Source organism: Anopheles merus, chromosome 3R, assembly GCF_017562075.2.
Source record: "Anopheles merus strain MAF chromosome 3R, AmerM5.1, whole genome shotgun sequence".
NCBI lineage: Eukaryota > Metazoa > Arthropoda > Insecta > Diptera > Culicidae > Anopheles > Anopheles merus.
The window spans coordinates 36843816-36864455 of record NC_054084.1 but is presented as its reverse complement, the minus strand read 5'-3'; the positions used below and the strand labels follow the sequence as shown (position 1 = coordinate 36864455).

The following is a 20640-nucleotide window of genomic DNA, read 5'->3' as shown; positions in this document are numbered from 1 at the left end:
TTTTCCATTTTGACAAACTTAAAAAAGTGATCTTTTTACTTTTTATCATCTCCAATTGGAGTTACATCCGAATTTCACCATGATGAGTAATGCTACATCATCATGCTGTGTGTCGCATAATGCATCATGCAGGAGGCATACGTTGCTTGCTTTATAATGACTACGAACCACTAGTTCGCGCGCAGTAACGATCGGATATCGGTGTGGAGAGGATTTGTAGTTTATTTTTGTGTTTGTTACACCCTGTGCAAGAGCGAGTCGAGTTAATTTAGTTGATGTAATATCAATCGAAACAAATAGACATGGTTAAGTGGTGAGTTGAAGAAATTAGTATTATTTTGTTTGAAGTAGAATAATTATTTGAAAGTAATCACAATAGTAATGTCTGTGGCAAGCAACAGCAAACGGGAATTACTTAAGCCTAGGAATTTATTGTTTACATTGTTAAAAATTATATTTCTTTTTTCCAAAAACAGATCTAGAATCTGAAATATCGTACCAATTGTTGCATCGTCATTATTATTTAGTTCAAAGTCCTATTTCCACTTAAATTAAAAAAAAAAAACTTCCTGTTGCATACTTTTTGCCCGGACAGCACATGTGGCGTTACATCCTCCTACCTGATCTCAAATTTCCGCGATGAATCACACACGACCGGCTAAGCCAAGCAAGCACAAGGTTAGGGTTCTCGGCGATGACTCGGCGAGCTTAAGCGTCATTCCTTTCCTAGATCTCACAGTTGGTTCCCTTGACGATCAACGATCAACTCCATGTTTGGGGCATTTCGTTCGTGCCTCAGTGCAGATGCTTTGTTGTTGTGTTGTGCTGTTTTCTCGCAGCCATTGTAATAAGTCCTGTGGAGGCTGCACCCCGCCAAGTGATGCAAGTTGCTTGTGGGGACAATTGGACAATTGTTGTGCATTTTGTGGTATGATGCCTCACAAGAATAATTGTGTACACTTTAAGGCAGCTTCGACCGTGTAGTGTTTAACTTCCTGTAGACAAAGAGCACTCTCTGCGCAAATGATGTTCGGAAGATGAGATACGAGGGAAGGAATGTTATGACCACACACGTTGTAGAATAGTGAATTGTCGTGAAGATCGTGTCTTGTAAACTATTTGCTGATCCTACTGCGCTGTTTTGTTTTTAATAGCTCTGTGAAACTACAGAAAATGCTGTGTTTTTTCATCTTTGTTGACAAATAATTCAATTACCCACATATTCATACGTATACACAACACACAACAACGTTTATTTCATTCTACAGTCAAACGATAATTCGACAAACTCAGCAAAACCAAAATTAGACAGCTCTGCCGAAAACGATACTTCATTTCATTCCTCATTTGCCACGGTCCATGCTGCTGCTTTTACACCTATTCTTGACATAGGTAATCCCCGTATCATTAGCTCCAGTGAGGAGCGGACAGCACCATTCACCGACAGTGTTCGGGAGCGAAATGCTCTTTCCTCCTACTCTACTGCCGTGGGCCTACATTGTGGCAAGAGCATGCGAGCGGTCGGTCAAGCTGAGAAGCGGAGACGCAAGGTGGAAACTTGAACCGCCGTAAACTGATAACATACCTTAGGGTGTAATAAATAAATCGAATAAACCGCACGGTCCACGAGCTCAGTTGTTTGCCGTGGGTGGACCCGTGTGTGTCCACGCTGTCCGCTGTATGTTGTGCCCGTTGTGGCAGTATCAGGCTCAAGATCCGCGTCCGCGTTTTTTCCCGTGCAGGGATTTGTTTTGTGTGATGTGGTTGATGAATTGATTCAATTTTGTGTGTGCAAACAAAGTGTTTTAATGGTGATGTGGGACGATACACACTTTGAACACCTCCCAGAAGTATAATAAACCAAAACAAAAAAAAAACATTCAACCCTGAAAAGATGAGTCGTCCGTGCAGGATCGCCAGTGTGGCGACGGTTCCGGTGAAATATAGGTTTGTGAATTTGTTAGAGAGTATTTTAGCTGACATTGGCTAATTTTGTGGCATGAATCTAGAGCTTGAACCCATGCGTAACGGCTTTCTCCAATCAGCTCCAAGCAGACATAATTAGAGAAATTCAATTTTTGCACCAGTCACGTCGCAGGTGCGCGGTACTGGTTACCTGCTCCCCTACCGAGGACAATCTACATCACACCGCAATCTGCCAGGTGTTCGGGCTTTGATTCTATACTGCTCTCCGAACCCCAACCGATAATAGTGATCGGACACTCTGATGGCAAAAGTTTGTAACAGCCCCGTGTTACACCCGCAGACTGCAGATAACACGGTAGCGGTGGTAGTAGAGACTTAACAAAATACACCATTCATCCATTTTTTACTACCAAACCTGGATGTGGTGTGCAAATTGATTGTCGGACATCTACAAAGCGTGTGCTAGTGTGCATCTAAACCCCCCAAGTTGATGTGTGGTTGGTGCTGTTTGACAAAGAAATCATCTAATTCACACGACACTGGAACACGCTCACAGGGGCAGAGAAAAGAAACAGAGCCCATAATCTTAAACGCGCTCGGGAAGGTGGTTGTGGTGGTTGAGTCTCGGTGGACCACTCTGCTGATAACTGCTGATTGCGCAAGTTACGATTATACGGCGAGATACGGCGGTGACCGACGTCGAAGTTGACTCTCCGATAGCTCCTGCTGGCGGTGTCGGAAATACGAAGCCGGCCCGTGGCGTGTCCAGCGAAATCATGAAATGTTTTCCTGAAACTTTGAAACTTCTCAATGCTTTAACACACATTTTAATATTATATTTAATTGTATGTTTTTGTTCGTTTATTTTTCTTCTCATGTCTTGCCCAGGCTTGGCCCATGTGAACTACCACTGCCGGACCAGTGGCTTGTGCATACACAACTGTCGCAGTCAACGCAATCGTCTCAAGCATCGTTCTACGCCGCGTCGCAATCCGGTGGCCAAAGTTTGGGTGGACTCGGTGGACTGTCAACAGCCGCAACACTGCCGATACAGCAACATTCCTCCAGTAGCAGTAACCAGCAGCACCAGCAGAATCACCAACAGCAGCAGCAGCCCCCGTCGCTGCCATCTCAGTTGCAAAACCAAATCACTGCCGGCGCAGTTACACCGGGAGCAGCTCCAGCATCACAACTGCAGAGTCAGTCAAAAATAATGAATGTCGTCGTACCATCCGTGGCCTGTCCGCCTACCGCATCGAAAAAGATTCGCCGCAAACCAGACGCGAAGGTAAGGACGCGAGGGGAAGAACCGATGAATAGTTCGAATATTCCTTCTATGTGCGGATACACTATCAACACTTTCCTTTTCTGCTCTTTTCCGGCTTTGTTTTCACGTGTGCAGCAGCCACAGTCACAGATCAACAAGTGCAACAACGAGAAACGTCGCCGAGAGCTTGAAAATGAATATATTGAACAACTTGGCGAGTTCCTGCAGATCAAGCGGGATATGACCGCCTGCAAACCAGACAAAGCGGCAATACTAAGTGAAGTTGTACGAACGGTAAGTTTTCAGTCCATCCCGTCGTCAGTAACTCAGTTTCCCTCACGAAAAAGAATATGAATGATAATTTTGCAATGTTTGTGTCATGTAATCCTATTATTGGTTTGTTTTGAATGCTACGAAACGCGTGCAAACAAAACAAAACTCGCTGCATTCATGATGTGGCGCCAACATAATCAAATCAAAAGCTTATCCCCCTGCTGCTTAGTGTTGGAGTTTATTTTTAGCCTTTGTTTTGCTACATTTTACGCTCTATTGGAATTTGTTTTTATTTCGATTCATCTTAGGCACTTTAAACGAACGTAAAAATAAAACATTATCGAATATTCGCTTGATAAGCGATTTTGTTTGTTGTTCGCTATATTAATCATACGTTATGTGAGCTGCGCCAAGCAGACAGTCTGTTCTTGCGTTCGTTTCCATTTCTAATTATCAACTCAACCCCCCCCCCCCCCACACACACACACACACACACACACACACACACATGCATTCACACAACTTATCATGGGCTCCATCTCTTTGCAGTTTCGTCATATGCTAGAGCAAGGAAACCCGAATCTCACTGGTTCGCGGTGTTCCAAATGCTCGCCGGATTGCTCCGCCTCCTGCAAACTGCACCCGGTGCAACAGGGCGAGGTGTCATCCACTGAACCGCCACTACCGGAACCGTCGGTAAACGGCCACTCGCCGGAAAAGTCGGCCTACTTCGAGGCGGTGCAACACTACATCTCGAACGTCGGCTGGGCCCTGCTCGAGATCAACTCGGAGGGTGTGATCGAATGTGCCACGGAGAACGTCCGCGACGTACTGCACTACTCGCGCACGGAGCTCCACGGACAGTCTATATATTCGTACCTGCATACTGGTGATCATTCAAAGCTGAGTCCTATTTTAAATAAGAATTCGTTTGAGCTAAACTGGGATCAAAATGAAGTGAGTATCCATTAGCAGCCATCCTGCTCTAGTTGTACGGTACCGCCTCTATAACTGTTTCCTTCATCATATCTCCCCCCTCGTTACCAGATGTTCTATCAGACGCCAAAGCGTACCATTCGTACTAAAATCCGTTGGTTACTGAGGGCGCCCGAAGGAGCAAACGAAACGATCGAGCAAAAGCAGCAGCGCTTGGAAAAGTACAAGGATCTGCTAATCATCTCTGCTCCTGTAAAGGATGATACGGAGGAATCGTCCTCGGTGCTCTGTCTAATTACACTACCCGAGGACGACCAGGCAACCATAGAAACCACCACCATGCCACAAACGCTAGACGAGCAGCTAACACTGAAGCTGGACACTAGCGGTAACATTATAGGTACGATGACGCGCTAGCCCCTTCCCAAACCCGTTTTCGCTACTGTGTACTAACTGTGTATGTGACTTTCCTTTTAGATTATAACTCATCGACGCTAAGAAAACAGTTTGCAGGAAATCTTACCAAAGAAAGCATACGGTCCATCTACGACCTCTGCCACTATCAGGACCGACCGCGGCTGAACGAGCACCTGGGCAATGTCCGGTCGTCGAACGGTACGCCGCACGAGCTGACCTACCGGTTGCGCCTCGGCGGCCCGGACGTGTACGTGCACGTGAAAACGCAGTCCAAGCTGTTCCGCTGCACCAAACCAAACGAGACGGACTTCATCATGGCCATCTGTACCGTGCTGACGGAGAACGAGGTCGCCATGCTCTCGGCGGACAGTGGCGCGATGGTGATGGGTGTCGGCGGCAGCGGTAGCAGCAGTGGTGGCCTTAGTGCGGCAATGAGCGGCAGTAACATTAACAATAACAATGGCAACAGCAGCAGTAGCAGCAATCCTACCTCATCCTCCTCATCCCTCGGTCTGCTGATGCCTAGCACGAGCGGCGCTGTGACGGGCGGTGGCCTGAACGGTTCGAACGATGTCGTCGCCCGCCATATGGCCCAAATCACGCAGGGCGTCAGCAACATGGGCGGTCCGCTGATGTCGAGTGTGCTGAACGGGGGCGGCGGCGGTACTGTTGGTACGGGATCGAACGCGTCCGGCATGCTCGGCGGTGGCGGCATGACCGGTGGCAGCATGAGTGTGGCCGGTGGCGGTATGGCCGGCCCGGGCGGTACCACACCCGGGTCGGCGGGTGGCTCCGGACTGGGTGCTGGCGGTGGTATGGGTGCAGGGGCTGGCGGCATGGGCCCGTCCGCCGGCTCGATGGGCTCGATCGTATCGCCGCGCAGCAATCCCAACTCGTCCTCGCTGCTGTGCGGCCCCAACTCCGACAGCAGCAACTTCTTCAATACGGAGTTCGAGCTCGACTTTCCACATTCCACGTTCGACATGGAGGCGGTCGGGGTCGGGTGGGACTCTCGGCCCGACTCGCGCACCAGCGTCACGCCGGTCAGCACTCCGCGGCCGCCGTCGGTTAGTGCGTACAGCCCGGCCGCTGCCCCGATGTGTGCGTCACCGATGACGCCGTACTATTCCGGCAGCACGATGGGCGGAATGCCCTCGCCCTCGAACAACAACAACGGTGTGCCGGGGAGTGGCGGTGGTGGCAGCAGTGGCAGCAGTGGCGGTGGGCTCATGAATCCAAGCCTTTCCTTAAACAACAACAATAACAACACGAATAATAACAATACGGGGACGCCGTTCGGAACGAACGCGTTTCAGTTCCCGTTTGAGGACAGCAAGGAAAAGCTGCAGGATTTGCAACAGCAACAGCAGCAACAACAGCAGCAACAACAGCAGCAACACCACCATCCCCATATGTCGCCAATGCAACAGCATCAGTCAGCGATGTCGGCGCAGCAGCAGCAGATGGTACAACGACAGCAACATCACCAACAGCAGCAACAGCAGCAGCAGCAGCAGCAGCAGCACCTACAGCAACATCTGCAGCAGCAAAGTCAGCCACCGTCGAATACGCACGATTCGGAGCGGTTGCGGAATCTGCTTACAACCAAACGACCTCACTCAAATGCCTCATCCTCATCCGGTTTGGATATGGACCATGACCATCGGAATCCGAATCGAATTCTAAAGGTATGTATGATGCCATTCGCGAACATTTCAATTGCCATTAGGCTGTATTGTTATATTCTTACATCTGTTGACTACTGTCGGTGTTTGGTAGCGCTAACAAGTAGCTCTAAGTACAGGTAGTGATTAATTCTATACGATTAAGTTAAGTTTTTGAGAAAAAAAAAATACATTCATAGTAGAGCTCTAATCTTTCACCGTTCACCGTATAACATTGAGCTATAGTGCTTCGAATGGGAATGACCTTCCTATTTTGTGGTTTGTGATCTAATCCCTTCAATATGTGCATGGGTATGAGCAATTATCCGTATAGTAAACCTAACTCCTTCGCTGTTGATTGCGCAAAGTGTGTGTATCATATAAAATTGTTTACAAGAAAAAACATATTTTTCTATGTTTGATAATTAGATTTTATATCATCTCTACGTTCTGAACTTCCCATGTAGCTACTGTTTCACATTTTCTTATTTTCTCTCTTATGTTGTTCTGGTTTATTACACGAGACGAAACTATGTTCTTTTGATCTAAACGATTTTGAATAGTTTGTTATATGTCGATCTCATCCTCTTAAATCAATTTCGTCAGTTTTCGTTAAAACTGTTCCTCCATCTAAAAATAGTTATGATTATTTTTCTGTTAAGTTTATTTTTAATTGTCTTGTACTTCCTAACTAGTACATTTTCAGTTCCTTTTAATCTTTGAATTTCCTTTAAATGGTTGTTAGAGTCCCATTCCAGTACGGACCCTTCACTCCTTACATACACGCAAGACTCATCGCTCTCTCCTCTTCATGATGCCGATCATCCGTTTCACTCTTACTGTATGCCTTTCTCTTCTTCTCTCTTCCTCTTCTCTTATCTATTTCTCTCTCCGTATAATTTTTGTGGTTTCACTTTTCGTAGGGCTTGCTAAATTCGGAAGAAGATAAGGATACTAATGGCAATAAATTAAGTACCGCATCTCTTTCACAACGTATACCTCAGTCAGTTAGAGCTTCAACGCAGGGTAGTAATAACGGTGGTGGTGGTGGTGGTGTTAGTGGGCTGGGATTAGCAACCCGCGCAGGAAATGAAACCAATAAATCCGGTAGCAATAATATGCTATTGCAGGTACGAATCCTTCCCCGTCCCATTGCTACGTCTATTACTTCATCAGCATTGTTACGTTTTCCTGCTCGTTACGATCGTTTTACTAGTTGCAAATAATTGTGATTTGAATGACTTTGCACAACCGTTTGCTTATTTGTAAGATCCCTTTCTCTCTCTCTCTCTCTCTATGCTTTGTTTTGTTTCACAAAGTTCACCTACACTTTGGATGAGCACGTTAGATGAGCTGTTTTATAAAACTCGCATCACTTAGAGAGCAACGTTTATAGCATCGTTTTGCGAAATAAATGTGTGTTTTTGTTCACTGTATGACGTTTAAACTTGTTTGCCCGTTTAAAATATTATTCTTATGGGTTGTGCGCGAATGCCCACCCCACACACACACAAACACACACCGTATGATAGACTCATTTTAACGCACCTAACAACTGCCACTCGTTATCGTTTTTAAATCGAATAGTTTGCTAACAGGTGTCCTATTATACGTATGATGAGATGCTTTGGTTACTAACATACCTTAATTTTGAATTATTGTTTGCTGCTAACCGTTCTAATACACATCCATACACACTCACACGCAGATACACCCCCTCTCTTCTAACAATTGAATTGGCACGATGGTTTTTAGTCACTAGAAATTCCAAAGCGATAAACATGATACTCATGTTGAACCTTCTCCACACTCCAACCATAATATTCCAGCTGCTCAACGACAAAAGTGATGATGACGAAAGTGACGCCCGCAACCGACAAGGTCCGAGCGAACTTCTAAAGCAGCTGCAAAAGGTTAAAGTAAGTGTAAAGCCCTGGTTGGCACTAACGCCCACAGCTCCACTTGTGGGTTCCGACTCTGTCGACGTTTTTTTCGCGCAAGCGTTTGCATACCGCTGAATGGCAAGCATCAACCGCACTTCACGATCCTTCATCCCATAGATGGATGCAGCTATGCGTTCGTTTTTAAGTTATCCAAGATACGTTAGGAACACACTCCTTATTGCTAGTGTACGAGTCAAGCCGTTTTGTTTTTGTATTATATATTTAAGCACGAGGAAACGTTTAAGTATTTCCTTCATAAATAAGTATGTTTAAATCTATAGGATTCGGTTACTGCTGCTTCTACAGATCCAATGCGCAAATGTTGTGTACGAATTTTTTTTTAACACGCACCCCATTCCGTTCTCTACCCACCCACCTAGGATGAGCCGAAGGAGCACAATCCGCCGCCATTGAACAACGAAGAACTCATCCAGATGCTACGGGTACAAAGCAACGATCGCAAACGGCCATCGACCGAGCCGGACGAGGGCGCTGCGGTCAAGCGCACGGACAACAGGCCGTCGAAGTTGCGCGAGCGCAACAAGATGCTGGCCTCGCTACTGGCCAACCCGGCCAAAGCGCCAATGCCGATGCAAACCGCAATGCCGTTCAATCGCATCATCCCGGACATACCGAACTCGGGGCTAGCCCGCCAGCTCGCGAACGTGTCGAGCTCGACGGCGCCGAATCAGACGCTGAACAACAACAATCTTACAACTAGCAACAATAATCTAAAACAAGTACAACAGCTGAACCAAATGCGCCTACAGCAGCAGCAGCAACAACAGCAGCAACAGATGCGCAAATCAGCTATGCCTTCTCAATCACAGCAGCCTCCAACATCCTCCGATATCTACCTCAACCATCAGCAGCAGCAGCAGCAGCAGCAGCAGCACCATCATCAGCAACACCCCCAGACGCACCCGCAACACCTGCAGCAGCATCATGCGCAACAGCATCCGCAGCAGCATCATGCGCAAGCGTCGATGCTGCAGCAGCAGCAGATGTTGGCCGCCCAGCGGCAGCAGAACTTCTCGCCCGCCATCCAGGACGCCGGCATTGGATCGGCCGGGGGCGGTTCGTTTGCCACGACGACACCCGCTACCTCCACACAGCTCGTCTCCGAGTGGGACCCGGAGCTCAACGAAATACTTAATCACGTGATCGAGATTGCACCGGAAGGCGACTTTGCCGAAAGTGAACTCAACAGTATCTTAGGTAAGGTTTTGCCGTGGTGCAAGAGCGCGGGTGAAGATGGTTGCTAATTTTTGTGTTTTTCGTTGTTTTAGGCTTAAGTCCAATTGAATCATCCACATCGTCGGTTGTACCGTCACAGTCGTCCACCCAACCAGACATACACGAAAAGCTGGCGATCAACGCGATCCAGAAGTCGTTGATGCAGTATGAAAACGTTAGCTCACCATTGCAACCGCAGCCCCAGCCCCAGTTCAGCGGCAGCCCACCGGCGTACCCGATGCACTCGATGGCGGGCGGAGCGAACAGCAGCGGCGCCAGTGCTGGTAGCAGTGGCGGTGGCGGTGGCGGCAGTGGCGGTGGTGGTGGTGGTATGAGCAGCGTAGGTCCTACCGGCAGCGGTCCCGGCAGCTCCGGCAGTACGGGCGGTCCGGGCTTGAACTCTGGCAGCAGCGGCATGCAATCGTCACAGGCGGGGCCAAATCAAAACTTTACCCCTCCACCAGTGTACACGCAGCGGATGCGAATACCGCAGGGGCAGCTGGGCGGGGGCAACAATCCGGGTGTGCCGCAAAATTTGCTTGCAATGCAGAAGCTGCAGCATCAGAGCCGTGATCGGATTTTGCAGGAGCAGCAGCGAACGCGGTTACTGCAGCAGCAGCAAAAGCAGCAGATGGTCGTTACGGTCAACTCGGCCGCGAACTCAGACCTTGGACGTAAGTTTTTGCGTGCTGTGTGTGTGGCATTGTCTGGGTGGGAGGGGAAAAACGGTCCACTTACCTTATCTTTCTGAACGTTTGCAGCTCCGAACGTTACACTGACCCGCGCAAATAACGTGCCGGATTCGCAGCTCAGTCCCGGCTTCTCACCGAGCCTGATGCAGCAACAGCTCAGTCCAAGTCAAAGGACGCAACTTAGTCCGCAACAAGCAGGTGCGTTGGTGTGCGTCAGCGATCGAACGAAACGCGAAGCCATTTTCTTCTCTGCCAATGCATATGACAATCATTTTGTACCTTTCTGCATGTCGCAGGATTCCAAGGCAACCCGTTCAACAACAACCCAGGCCATCGGTTATCTCCCCAGCTGCAACAGATGGTGTCCGGGTTTGGCAACGCAGGTGGCAACGTCAACCAGCAGCTATCACCGCGCCAGCCACCGTTCGGTGGCGGAGTCGGTGGCCCAGCGGTCAACCAACCGAATGTCGTCGTTCCGGGACAATCGCCACAACAGCAACAGCAGCAGCAACAACAACAGCAACAACAACAGCAGCAGCAACAGCAGTGGCAACAGAATGCGAACGCAAGGCTCTCTATCCAGCAGCAAAATCCGATGCTGAATGCTCAGCTTTCGGTAAGTGTTTGACTCCTTCGCGGGCATTCATCACTAGAATTCTTTCTGAATAACGTTCAATTGTGCTCGTTTTTTTTTGCAGTCCGTGGGCGGATTCAACCCTGCCGCGAACCGACAGTTCGTCGGTCCGCCCCAGCGGCAGCGCGGTACGCTCAACAGTCCCGGCACGCCCCGGCAGCAGCAGAACGCGTTCGGCGGAACCATGGTCGACGGGGGTGGATTCCCCGGGCCACCGAGTCCCTCGCCAGTCGGCGTGTCCGCACCGAACTTTGCCAATCCCGTCTATGCCAACCAGCAGATGAGGCTCCAGCGGCAGGGCAGCGTGCCACCGCAGTCCACCCAGCACTTGCCAGGTAAGCGGACCGTCAATCGCGTGCGTTCGTATGGCGCGTTTCCGCGCGCGTTTGACCTATAAGGCTTCTTACTTTTCCAAATCTTTCACACGCGCGGGTTCCGTTCGGGGGGAACACGGGTTTTCCCCCAAATTGGGGGGGTCTTGCAATTGCAAAGCGCTCAGTGTGCAACATTTAACCATTTAAATTGGCCGTTAACTTCGTAAAACTGACAGCGCCCGGTTCAGGCGTCGAAAGCGCACAAGTGTGTTTATCGTTTTTCGATGCATGCAAATGAAACGGAGCAACCGCCCAGAGCACCACAACAACCATGCTAAAGATTAGCTGTTTTCGCAGGATCGCCCCGTTCCGCGTACGGTGGACATGGGCCCGGTCCGGACGCCACCGGTTACGGTATGATGTTCGGCAATGCGGCAGCAATGCAGCAGCACGCGGCGACCTCACCAGGCGATTTCTTCAATCGCAGTCAAACTGGTAAGAGACGCAATTGTACCCACAACACCACCCACTCTCCCCTACCGCACCCATTCCCTACCTTCCCATCAACCGCACCAACATGTCCACACGCACGCCGCACACATCATCCACCACATGCAACTGTCATACAACTCGCTCGCGCTCTCACCTTCCTCTCTCTTACTCGGGCCGATGATGCGCCTGGAGGATCATAGATCATGCGCAAGCCTATTGTGAGCATATCCATCACCCATTACAGGGATCACTGTGTGTTGTGCACGCTACCCTTCCTCACACCCGATTCATCATCGCATCTGTATGGTAACATACTCGCTAGCATTATAAAAACCTCAAAACCAAAGGAAGATTCTGTTCCAGCAACCTCGTCCTACTTCTTGTTTAACGCGCGCAGTGCGAGTGCGTGTGTTTGCTGCGTTTGGTGGATGTGTGCATGTGTGTACCTCTCCCTCACCTCATATTCCTATCGCGTCCCGCGTGCTCTCATCATCCTTCTCATCTCCGCTCTGTTGTGTTCTCTGTTGTGTTTCTAAATGTTTCCTGTTCTCTGTTCTCTGTTTGTGTCTCATCTATCGATTAGCCGGCCCCGTTGGTAATATCCGCTTTGCCATATTTTCATTCATACCGAACTGCTAAGGGGAAAGTGTTTGTGTGTATTGTAATTTCCGAAACGCTACGTTGGGCCCTTCACTGCTGTGTTTGGTGTATATGTGTATTTGTTTCCGGTGTATTTACTTTGGTGTGCTTGTTGTGGGAAATTGGCGCGTAAATGCGGTGTACAAAAAGCGTTACGGAAAAACACACCTTTTTCTCTCATCTATCCACACTAACCATGTGTTTAATCACCTCATACTTTACCCGTCGGATCCTCTTCATGCTCTCTTCGCTTCATGTTCTCTTCACTGGGTCGCGGGGGGTGTAAGCTACATGTTGATGTGCCGTACCACGTGACTAATACTGTAGAAAAGGATAAGGAACGGAACAAGAAAATGTTATTAACAGACGGGGAAGTGTGTGTGTGTGTCGTGCTACCAAATCATATGATTCGTGTGCCATGACTGAAGTCTACATTTCACAATTATTAAAACAGACGGTCGCTTCACAGCGTTAAATCATGACATTGTTGTACATATTACCTATTCAGCAATTATGTTCTTTTTTAATTACACTACGTGTGATTCTGTCCGATGTACATATGAAATGGTGTATTGATTTTTATGAAAGATCATCCTGTTGTCATTAAAACCACCTGTTATACCACCACCAACCTACTGTACCCACCCGTCAGGACCACCATCATGTTTGTTCGTGAATGTATATAAATTTGCACCCGATTTCGTCTTAACACCACCCGAACGTGTTCCATCGCTGTTCCGTTCATGTCACATGCGTCACTCGTACGTCGTCCATTTGCCGTGTATATGTCCATACTATTTTCCGCTGCACGAGTGGTTCACGCTCGCGCAATGTATATGTTTGGAACGTACCTCTCCTTCCATTCCACTGCTTTTCCTGTCCCCGGGTCACGCCAATCGTGTGCAGAATGGGGAACTCTTTCCCGTATGTGTGTTTGTATGTGGAGAGATAGAGAGGGAGAGATTAAATCGAGACCACTCGTCGCTATAATAAACGCGCACATTCTATTCCCCAGGTCTCAACGGTGGTCATAATATCGGTGGTGGTGGTGGCAATAGTATTGGTGGAGGAGGCGGCGGCGGCGGCAACGGCGGAGGCGGAGGAGGAGGAGGAAACGGACCCGGTCTTAGCAATGGTACGAACGCACCCAACACCGGCCTAAACCATTCGGAACTGGTGCGGCAGGAGCTGCGGGCCATTGTGAGTGGCCGGGCGCACCGGCCACCGTCGCACAGCCCGCACATGGGCCTGTCGCCCCTCGGTGCCATGTCCCTGCACGGCTGTGGCCCCGGTGAGGGCGGTGGTAGTAGTAATGGTGCAAACCTTACCGGCTCCAACGCCACCAGCACCGTCGGCAGCAGCAACGGCACTTGCGGTGGTTCGCTTTCCAACGCGTCCTCGGCTATGCTCGGCGGTATCGGTGGTGGTGGTGTTGGCGGTGGCGGCGGTAGTAATGGGGGTGGAGGAACCGCACGAACATCCATGACGGACGCTGGCACGTCCGGGGCGATGCTTCACAGCGGTGGCTCGACCGCGGGGCTCGATTCATCGATGCTGTACAATTTCCATCTCACCCAGAAAGGTTAGTGTGACAGGTCCCGCGGGAGCACATCGTCGTCGTTTGCTTCGGGCTGTGTATACATGTACAGTGTGTATGTATGTGTGTGTTGTACAGAAGGGAAGCGGGAAGTCCGTTCCGGTGGACGCTGCAACCATTGTCGCGTTAATTGTGTGTGTCCCTTTTTATCTTTTTCCTCCATCGGATGGTAAATGCTTTCGGTCCGCGGCTTCCAATTTGTTGCCAAACGAAGTGCCTAAATGTCGGGTAAAGTGTAGCACACTTACCGCTGACCAAACTTCCACCGATTCGACCGACGGATCCGTTCTCGATCGTGAGGAGACTGACGATTCCTCCATTGCTAGTCTGCTAGCGTCCGTTGAACGGAACGAGAAGCTACTGTCGACCGAGGATGGTACTGACCAATCATCATCATCCTGTACGATGGTGGCGGTGGTAAGCAGTGACAAGCCCATTTTGTACCTTACAAAACACATCTGTGTAGCGTTGCGAGCACCGCGAAGAAATCTTTCTTCGCATTTTTTTTTTTACTTTCGATGATGAGCTCACTCGTCGATCACCCGATGATGCACAAGTACACGTGCAACCAGCAACAAGTACACCACGAGCACCTAATAGGAATGTAGACTTCAGCGCGCTTATTGAATGGCATGGTTTGAGCAATCACTTCCCCCATATAATGCACCGGTCCTTACGATCGAAAGGGGAATTGGAGGATCGTGAAGGATCGCCATTTTTGCTTCATTTGTTTTTTGCTGTAGCCCCTTCGACCCTGTTCTTCATACCAGCCGCTCAACAGTGAATATTGCTTTTTGTGTGTTAAATGGCAACCATAGTTAGCCGCTATTTCAGCAACGACATACCGATACACCGCTAACATCATGCTCTCATGTTCATCTTTTGCAACCTTCATCACCGTCCAACAAGAATTAAATAAATACGAAAACCTTTCATCAATATGTACAAAAAAATTGTAAATTCTACCAGTCAAACAAATCTCGTTACTAATTGTTCGTATTTTATTTGCATTTTTTTCTCTCTCTCTTTCTCTTCGATTTTTCTCACTACTTCTTGTCCACGACGCGTCTCCCCTCGGTGTATGGTCGGTGCAGAGTTTTTCGGAGGAAACACGAGTCGGTGACCCGAGAAATTCATCCCTTCTTCTGCAAAAGCTTCTATCGGACTAAAGTGAGCTGACGGCGGTGGTAGCGGCGACGGCGGTGGCACCGAACTCTAGCAGCAAAAACAGCGATCACCTCCTTCCGCTCATTGTTGCGGCATAGCAAAACACGGCGACCTAGCTATAAGCTAGCGGAGGCAAAAGGGTGCATAAAAGTGTTTTATGCTGTAAAGTTGCAGGAGCGAAACAAAAAGACAAAGCTCTTGTTGTGCGAACACCGCCGACCGGGGCGACTAGGTCGTCCTCTCGCGTTCTGCTCCCCTTCACCGAGAATCGTGCATTGGTGGAGTTGGTAGCGGGCAGTTAAAAAAAACCCTCCAACCTCCTCCAGCGTATGTGCTCCATAGAAAACTTACCTTGCAAGTGTACTGAAAAAAAACGGCTCCTCTCCGGTGGTGGATTCTGTGTGCTGTAATGACGGTGATGAGGCACAGAAGTTGGCGATTACGCGCATGTGAGGCGCATTTGCCGCGGGCGCAACACCGGACGAGCATAAGCAACAAATGATACAACCGATTTGTGATTTGATGTTGAAAACAAAAATAAAATTAAACTTATAGAGAGTGTGCGTGTGTGCGCCCTCACACACCTCGTGTATAAAATTGAGAACGTTAGCGAAACACGAAAAAACAACATGCAGGTGATATATGTGCATGTAAAAAATAAAAGCATACAAAGTAGTAACAAAATAACATGGAAACAATGGGAAAAGGGATAGTCGGTAGGCGCAGTTGCGCGAAAAAGCGCAGAAGAAAAGAACACGTTACGAGTAATTGCTATCGTATTCTAGCGTTAAAGTGTACATAATAACCCGTATCTATTATATATACACATATGTATGTTACACAAACAAACAGTAAGCTAAGTCACATGTAAAAAAGGAAAGATAAAAAAAGGTTATTGTTTTGTAGCACAGATGCGTGTGTTGCGTATTGGCGTACAACATATAGCATACCAGAGCGCATAACATTGGCCGAATGTGGACCGTGCTCTAAGCTAAACCGCTCGGCTAAACCGGGGAAACACAGCGAAGAAGATCGCGCGCCCGAGGGGAAGGACGGAAAACAAAAAATAATGAATGGAAATAGAAATACCTCTAACTTTAGTTCAAAGTAAAAGTTGCAACACATAAAGAAGCTTACTACAGCATGGAAAGCAACGTGCATACAAAAAAAAAACAGTAAACACCCTTGAACTTAATGTAACACCCCTACATGTAAAAAAAAAACAAACAAAAAGGATTAGGAAAATGTTTTGCAAACAACAAACAACACAGCACTAACGCGCATGGTGGGTGTCACTAAACGATAGAAACCTACGGGCAAATAAACCTCTCAGCAGTGCGCCGCGGAAACAGGAGCAGAACATAATCGAAACCAAAACATTGAAGTAAACCACAGTTTGCAGTGTTATTAGAGCAACAGGAAGGCAAAAGCATGAAGATTACAATTAACAAAGCGCAAAACCTCTAGCACAGATACAAAGACATACATAGAGAATCCATTTCTCCGCGGCATACCCATTAATCGGTTTCGGGATGGAACGACGAGGGATGAGCTGGCAATAGTGATCATCGGACCTCGGAAAACAGATACAAAAAACACACCAACACACAGAAAGAGAGGAAGAAGATGACCAAATATTGTAAAAAAGGAGGCAATTGAAAGGAAGGATGATATAATGCAGCAACAAAACATCCTCTGAAAATACACACTTTAGCCCCCCAGGCAAACACACACACACACACCGCCTAGCCCGGTCGGTGAAGAAACAAACGTTCGTGAACTGTGATAATTTCTACTATTTTTTCGATACCACGAACCCTTCCCGGTACCGTGGTGTGGTGTGCTGCGATAAGAAACAGAGCAAGTAATACATGCATGCATTATTGTTTGTTTTTAATTCTATACCAACCAATTACGCGAGGCTGTGTGTGTGTGTATACCCTTTTTTACGAAAGTAACTTCATCCCCTTCCCTGTGTTTGGCATTTGTTGGTGTTAGCTGGGCCACACTATCCCGCGGGCGCGCCCCGGTATGTGTTGTGCTTCTATAAGTATGCTTCACCGTGCTGTTGCTTTGTTTTTATGTTGTGTGGAATTGGTTGTAAAACGAATACAATCACACCAAACAGGATTAAATATGCTAAACAATAGATTGTTTGCCATTTTTAAAGCCTTTTACGCCTCCACTCGCGTTCGGCATTAGTGTGTGTGTCTGTGTCGATCGCTACGGAGGATTATGGATATTTGCGAAATTGTTTTGCTTGTTTCCCAAGAGGGCATCATGTTCATTGCTTGTTCCCGTTGAAATGTCATATGGATTGTTTTGGGGCATAAGTCACAATTTGCAAAAGCATCAGAAAAGCTTGCAAAGAACGTAACTTCGCTGAAAGAGGGAGCAAAGTTTGCGCAAAGTGATCCGTTAGGTGTAAATACAAGAGCGTACAGAGATGAGTTGTGTAAAAGTTGTACAAGTTTTTACTCCGTCAGTTTTTTTTTTATTGTTTAAGGTTAATGATCATCAGGACAAAACTAGGGAATCCTCTTCCTGATGGCTCCTTTTTGTTCGTTATATAGCTCGGGTTTGGAATTGGCAAAGCTTAACATGCTATAGGGTTAGGAAAGTTAAATCAACAACAAAGAAAACAAAACCACTTACAGCAGCAACACGCTTATGCAAGATACACACATTTCTAAGCTCAATGTATATTCTTGTTCTTACTAAAGTCTGTATGTCTGTGTGTGTATGCTGAACCTGTTCCATTTTATATTTTGTTATTTTATACTAATTTGTTTGTGTTGACACGGTTCACGTTTCTTGTTTCGGTGGTCCATACAAATCCAATCCAGGTATTGATATTTTAACAACAACAAGTCCCTTACAAACAGTCTGCATCTCTTACACTTCGTGATAATACCGGTAAATGTGCTTTGTGTTTATGTGTTCTGTTTCTTTTTGTTTTCACTGTTTTTATGTTGTAAATATTGTTTTCTTTTGTTTTTATTTGTGATTCCACATTAATTGCTAGTAGCCCCCGGGCGTGTACAACGATTAGCAAGTCCAAAGTTTTAATTCAGTTTCATTCTGTTCAATATTCTTCATTCCTTGTTGCTGAATAGCTTCATCATAACACACACACACACTCTTACAGTTTATGTTTTCGCAAAGACACGCCCTATATACCGAAAGAAGTGCGCAGAGAGATCGATTAAAAAGCCAATCTGGATTATTACACAATTACGTTTACTATTGTCACTAGAGCTGTAATTATTATTATTATTATTATTATTATTATTATTGTCTTTATTACTATTAATAATATTATTTTCTATTGAAATAAACTGTAATAATTATGATTATTATTATTATTATTATTAATATTATTATTATTATTATTGCTATTCAATTATACGATTCACACGTTGAGGTTTAGTTTTACTATTATTTGTGTTTTATGAAAAGGATGAACGGGAATGAACGTTTTGTCCAAGAATGATGGAACGAAAACAGAGAGAGGGAAGTTCAGTTGTTGTGCGTTCTGAAGCGATAAGTTATTGAAAAGCAGGGAAAGGATCGCAGAAAAAAAAACAAAAACAAATATACGGCAAATAAATTTAGCAAGTTGTGAAACAAACAAACAAAAAGAAGTTAATAGCATTCGGAAATTTCATCAGAACAATGATATATCAAACATGCTAAATTAAAGTGGAAAGTAAAACAAAACCAAGCTAAACACGACATGAACACAAAACTCAAGAAACAATAACGCGCCCGGAGAAAACAGAGAAATGTCGAAGGAGAATATATTATTTGTTATTAATTATTGAAAAATAAAATCAAAAAAACATTGTACTTTTTTCTTTCTTTTTTCTTTTGTTTTTATCACATTTGGTGATGGAATGAGTGGGACTGTTTATCGATTTTTTTACGTCCTGTAACAATTCATCTTTAATTTCTTTTCGTCTTATTGTATTATAGCTTTGGTTCGTTATGATTGCAAATATTTTACAATGAAAATTGTATGGTATTTGTTTTTTTTCTTTAACATTAACTTTAACTCACATTGATTAATCAATTCATTTCTGCGCTGCACTCACACACAAACACAGTATGACATAAAAGTGAAGTAAGAAAATGGAAAGCAAAGTAACAATGCGACGTAAAATATCAGCAACACAAAACCCATAGTACATGAACAAAGTGCATTACTGTAATTTGAACTGAACGCGTACACGTTCTAATGGTATTAGTGTTAACCTTGGCTAATCCGACTCTTCCCCGACGGTAACCTCAGAGTCGGCTGATTTGCACAGGAGCGCTGAACACTACATCCAGCATCGTCGTTTGCTTTTTCTCTTTCTGCCTTCTGGAGACAAAACTCCGACACTCGGATCGTTTTCCGCAAAAGCCCCTGCGAAGCGCATTAATTAATGACTAATCATTGTAGTACGAATTTGCAGCAAAAACAAGTAGCAATAGCTGGAACAAAAAACGAACCAAACAAAAACATACAAATACGTAAGCTTATGATAGCAGTGCAGTACCAGTACATTTGGTGGTGGTGGTTTGTAATGATGGTGGTTTCGAAGCTCGTGTCACGTGCAACACAACGGCAACATAACTAAACAACTACTTCACTCGTAACAGTACCGTTAGGAAATAGCGTTTAAAGGTAGAGGGAACCAAATATTAACTAGGTATCTCGCTGGTTTCTTCTACGCCAAACCAGCATACATTCTCATAGCACTTTGTAAACAAATAAAGCATTCATCCGCGCATAACGAGGAGAAAAAAAAACACCTCACCATAGCAGTAAATGAAGATGAAATAGTGTCCGATTACCTCCGAACAGGCAGGGATCGTAAGAAATAAAACGTAATACAATACAAAACACTGCCCGTCGTTCCTTAGCCGGAGCTAAAAGTAAAGTAATCAACATGCGAAACATGGCAAAATAAAATAAATGAAAAAAAACTTTTATTGCTGTTACGATTTTGTTTAATTGCAAAACGATCCCACACCAATGCAGAATTGCATTGTCCATCAATCGGACTTATTTTGTAGTTGATTTTGATTATTTCAAAGTTACAAGTGTAACATTCAATAGAAATTCTTGACAGAAAAAGGAACAGAACGTGGCTTCAAAATCTAAAATGTCTCCGCGGAATACATGCTTAACGAAGCGGCAAAGTGTAAACTTTTCCAACACAGAGAAGACAAAAAAACTACAAATAAAACAATGTACAAACAATGTGCAAATCGGCATTACTGTCACAATTGTTATTTTCCTCGCTGTCAAAAAAGAAATATACAAACACGCTTATTGTTAAATGTAAAAACAGATCAAAAGTTAAGATGGAAAACAGTGACTGCAAATCACCTTTTTTCTCTCTCGACGCGCACACACACAACCAGCTGGGCAGAAAAGAACAGAAAATGATAAAAC

General features: G+C 46.1%; 1 protein-coding gene across 9 annotated transcripts in view; it reads left to right on the top strand.

Annotated features, from left to right (window-relative positions):
- LOC121596807 (neurogenic protein mastermind) overlaps positions 1–19046 on the top strand; it is a 123632-nt gene extending 104586 nt beyond the window's left edge. For 3 of the 9 annotated variants that reach the window (XM_041922066.1, XM_041922067.1, XM_041922065.1), the window contains 15 exons: positions 2815–3214; positions 3329–3487; positions 4016–4423; positions 4514–4802; positions 4880–6507; positions 7407–7613; positions 8313–8402; positions 8807–9644; positions 9716–10336; positions 10424–10552; positions 10651–10970; positions 11053–11323; positions 11660–11797; positions 13449–14015; positions 15125–19046. In XM_041922066.1, coding sequence (XP_041778000.1) covers positions 2815–3214; positions 3329–3487; positions 4016–4423; positions 4514–4802; positions 4880–6507; positions 7407–7613; positions 8313–8402; positions 8807–9644; positions 9716–10336; positions 10424–10552; positions 10651–10970; positions 11053–11323; positions 11660–11797; positions 13449–14015; positions 15125–15153 — 6094 coding nt within the window. In that variant the 3' untranslated portion in view covers positions 15154–19046. Of the gene's footprint in view, positions 1–1631; positions 1948–2814; positions 3215–3328; positions 3488–4015; positions 4424–4513; positions 4803–4879; positions 6508–7406; positions 7614–8312; positions 8403–8806; positions 9645–9715; positions 10337–10423; positions 10553–10650; positions 10971–11052; positions 11324–11659; positions 11798–13448; positions 14016–15124 lie in introns of those variants that run through there. The other 6 variants (XM_041922064.1, XM_041922069.1, XM_041922071.1 and 3 more) reach the window with 6 other exon arrangements.
- Positions 19047–20640: the final 1594 nt, after the last annotated feature.